Source organism: Amphimedon queenslandica, unplaced genomic scaffold (assembly GCF_000090795.2).
Source record: "Amphimedon queenslandica unplaced genomic scaffold, v1.1 AMPQUscaffold_12312, whole genome shotgun sequence".
Taxonomy (NCBI): Eukaryota; Metazoa; Porifera; class Demospongiae; order Haplosclerida; family Niphatidae; genus Amphimedon; species Amphimedon queenslandica.
The window spans coordinates 4,752-8,790 of record NW_003547450.1 but is presented as its reverse complement, the minus strand read 5'-3'; the positions used below and the strand labels follow the sequence as shown (position 1 = coordinate 8,790).

Here is a 4,039-nt window from a genome sequence, read left to right as displayed (position 1 = left end):
GGAGGAGGAACACCTAGTGACAATATTACATAAATACCCAGTGGAAAAGATACAAACTACTACCGTATTTCCTTAAATGGTACTTGGATCTAAAAAATATATATATACATAAAACAAAAAAAAACTTCGGCCCAGAGTGGGATTCGAGCCCATAACCTCATGCTTTTGACTTCTGGAACTTTAGGCATTATCCACTAGACTACTGAGTTACTCTTGGGCTAGTGTTGCATACATGTATTTATACTTGAATTGTATTGCTACCCCGGCGTTTATTCAAATACAGCTTCTATTTAAGGATATACGGTACACTACTAGATGAGGGTCCCATTACTGACATTGTTATGATAACACATTATACTATCTACAATACACTGCACTAATGTTTACTGGTATTCCTAATTTAGTGGATTTCATGCATCATCTAACACAATTTGTAAATAATTAAATTCCAGGAAATTCAATTATGCTTAGTATAATTAATCCTGGCCCAAAAAGGAGGTTTCAATCTTGATAATATACACATAAGGTTATTCAATGTTTAGTGTACTTAGTTCCACCAGAAGTAAGGTTGAAAGATGAATGAGGTAATGTATGGTAATAGACCAGACCCTTGCTTTGTAGAGGGAGGGACTGGCTATGTGAGACTAATAAGGAATGAATCTAATCAAGTGGAAATTTGTACTCATTACAAGTCCTTTTATGTAAAGATATTTACTCATTGATATTGTTCTATTAGTATACTCCCACTACTGACTATACATACTGTCAATGAATCAATGAGTATACAAGTACAGCAGATGGAAGTGTATAGCGTTGTTTTATCTAAAATTAAAATTCGGCAGAAAAAATTATTTCTTAATCATTAATGGCTCTAATTCTTAGCGATAAAAATATAAAGCAGTAATATTGATATACTAAAATTAATGTATCACTCCCAATGGATCATTGATGGTAGGTATGTGTCTGAAAGAATATGGAAGATTTACTGTGTCAAAGCAAAAATATCTCAGAGGCCATTAGCTGTGCATGGTGCTATGTATGTACTGTATGTATGTGTATGGGGTGCTCAAGCACCCTCAGCACCCCCCCCCCTGGATATGCCCCTGCAAGACGTGACAAAAGCATTATATCTAAAATTTGGGACAATTCCCAAACTAACTACATCAATTGAATCATATACATGTACATGTAGATCTACCCACACACATTAACCAACAGTACCGGCACTAGTATCATGTATATACATTGTATCAGTACATTACTAACACAATATGTACAATACATTAATTATATACTTTATTGATAGTATATACTTACTGGAATCCTACGAGTAGCCATTCCTAACAAAAGAGAGCGAAAGAAAATGAGAAAAGAACTTAAAGAAGAGAATGAGAGGCGAGAAGCTGAAGTCAGCAGGTTTAGGGCGTGTCCGACAATAATATTGTAGGTGTGGACTAGATCTACCCACGTGAATACACGTGGGTTGACTGTGTGCTGGAATTAAGTACTAAAGACTGCATGTGATATCATCCTCTGAAGACTTCACAATAGTACTCAGTATCAGTCTCTGATCTATTGAAATGAATATACTATTCAACAATCATGCCCTCTCTCTTTATTAGGACCCATTCCACACACCTGGTATAGGCTGGTAGCACATGGTCTTGGGCTAACTGGGGCTGGCCGGGCAGGGATTTGTAGGTGTGGCTTGGCAATGTTCAGACAGTTCACAATAAAGTACATATCAACTAGTTACTGATAATATGAAATGAAATGCTTTATGAGTATATAGTGGGTCATTTATCAAATTTGCCAATATTAAAGAAGAGATATCCTCATTTTTATCATTTTTATAATTTTGTCCTGATACATATACATGTACTCATATTGTGTAGAAATTTTGAGCTCATTTTGATCAAAATAGATTTATAAAGTTGCTTTAAAATTGGTTAAGAGTCCCTGCACTAGGACAAGCCAAATTTCGCCAAATTAATTATAATAGGAAATTTTGAATTATTATTCAATTTTATGATGCAAATACATGTACTTCTATTGCATGGAAAGTTTAAGCTGATTCCGTTCAAGATGGATAAATTGATAAAGTTGCTCTAAAATTGGCTGAAAGCCACTGTACTATTTTTTTTTTGAAATACGACCAAAAGGTCACAATTTATAATAAAACACAATAGAATATAAATCAAATAGTAGTAAGGCTAGGACACAGTGTTACTGTGGAGCGTTGCTCCAAAACAGACTGGCAAGCCAGCATAATTACAAAGAAAAAAAACAAGAAAGAAGGAAGACTAGAACAGATTTAATAAGGAAAAGAAACTTAATAAAATTAATTAATTAGAGTTAAAAAAATAAAGTAATAAAATAAGAGTAATAGTCATATTGGTGGTGACCACTCACTATTATGTCTACTGTTGAAGATGGCGTATGAACAGGAGATGGTGGGGAAACTGAGTTGGGAAATAAAACTGTTTCTTAAAAATCTTTTTGACATAGTACATGGTTATGGTCCAATTTTGCCAAAATTAAGAAAGAGAGAATTTTTATTTTATTGCACTTGATGATTATACATGTTCGTAGAACAGTTGAGCTGATTTTCGTCAAAATTGGATTTTTATAATTTTAAATGGAATTCTTGATTTTTATACATTTTCTGTACATGTACATGTACTTATGTTGTGTAGAAAGTTTGAGTTGATTCTAAATTTAAAAGTTGCTGAAATTACTACTATTTTTGTTATTGTGTTCCCTCCATTAGTTGGGTGTGATTTTTGTAGAAAACCATGGACTATTAGCATGTGTTTCTTTTGATTTTTTTCAAAAATTTACTACTTTTAAAATGGCTATGCATGTAAGTCAACAAATAATTGTTTGAATCAACTCTATGTCAGACTTTATGTTATTCAATAAAGTATCATTAATCATTTCTTATTATTTATTATAGGTTGTGGACCTGATACTGAACTCATCATCTCAAGGACTGATCTCTCATTCATATACTGAAGATCTATAGACTGGGTTTAGGAACTAAGGACTGTAACACTATAAGACTGGTTTAATTAATTAAAATCATTGTTGACTTGTACTCGCAAGTATGGCCAAAATATTTTATTGTCATTTTTTATGATTTAATCTCATTTCTGTTTTTAAGTCATTGCACCTGCTTCTGCATTAATGGCTCTCGCAATAATTCTAATCAAAATTCATAATAATCAATGATAAAAAGACAACATTGTGTATTAAACAAAAATGCTAAAATTATAAACAATAATTATTTTATGTAATTCTTTATAGTCTTCAGTTAATGTACAGCTTCAAACAGCAAACAATTAACCTATAGCAATGACAACACATTTAACAATACTATACTTAGAATACTTCTCAATGTAGTCTTCAATAGCAGAGAATTGTACTTATCCTCTTAATGTCATTAACCTAACAATGGAATGTAATTCATCATACATAGTTACTGTTAGTATCTATTCTTCTTGTATGTAGTGCTCTTAGCATCACTAGCAGTAGTAGCCACTAGTGATCCCAGGCAGTGTCACGTGGAGGCGGCACTACATTGCTGCCCACACTAGAACAGAGAACAATATAATTATATTGACACATACCTAATGTACTTGAACCTTTAACAGGAACTTGCTATAACCTTAGGAAAGAGAAGGTTAATACATGACACATACTGTAAGATATGTCCATTTTTAAATATCTGAACGTGTGATTTTGGAGAGGGAATTTTTGGTAAATTTGGTATTTTGATAATAGCCATTCATCAAAATAAAACCCACCATTATGAACCATTATGTACACATGTACATGCTCAATGGGACATGGACACAGATTAAAACACACCAAAATATAGCAGTTCAACAAATGCCACAACTTCAAATTACCAGAAGCATGCTAGTTTGGATAATTTTAATTGCATTAGGTAGCTATTTAAAAACTGATTTATGAAGCAGATAACAGACACATCAAATGTCCATTATGTACATGTACATGTATTTACCAGTGAAAGTGT

At 32.8% G+C, this 4,039-nt stretch overlaps 1 protein-coding gene across 1 annotated transcript in view; it reads right to left on the bottom strand.

The window, feature by feature from the left end:
• The window catches only part of LOC109588053 (26S proteasome non-ATPase regulatory subunit 10-like), an 8,284-nt gene extending 6,744 nt beyond the window's left edge, over positions 1-1,540 (bottom strand). The window contains exon 1 of the mRNA XM_020004247.1: positions 1,318-1,540. Within this exon, the coding sequence (XP_019859806.1) occupies positions 1,318-1,338 (21 nt within the window). The 5' untranslated portion in view covers positions 1,339-1,540. The remainder of the gene's footprint in view (positions 1-1,317) is intronic.
• Between the last annotated feature and the right edge of the window lie 2,499 nt (positions 1,541-4,039).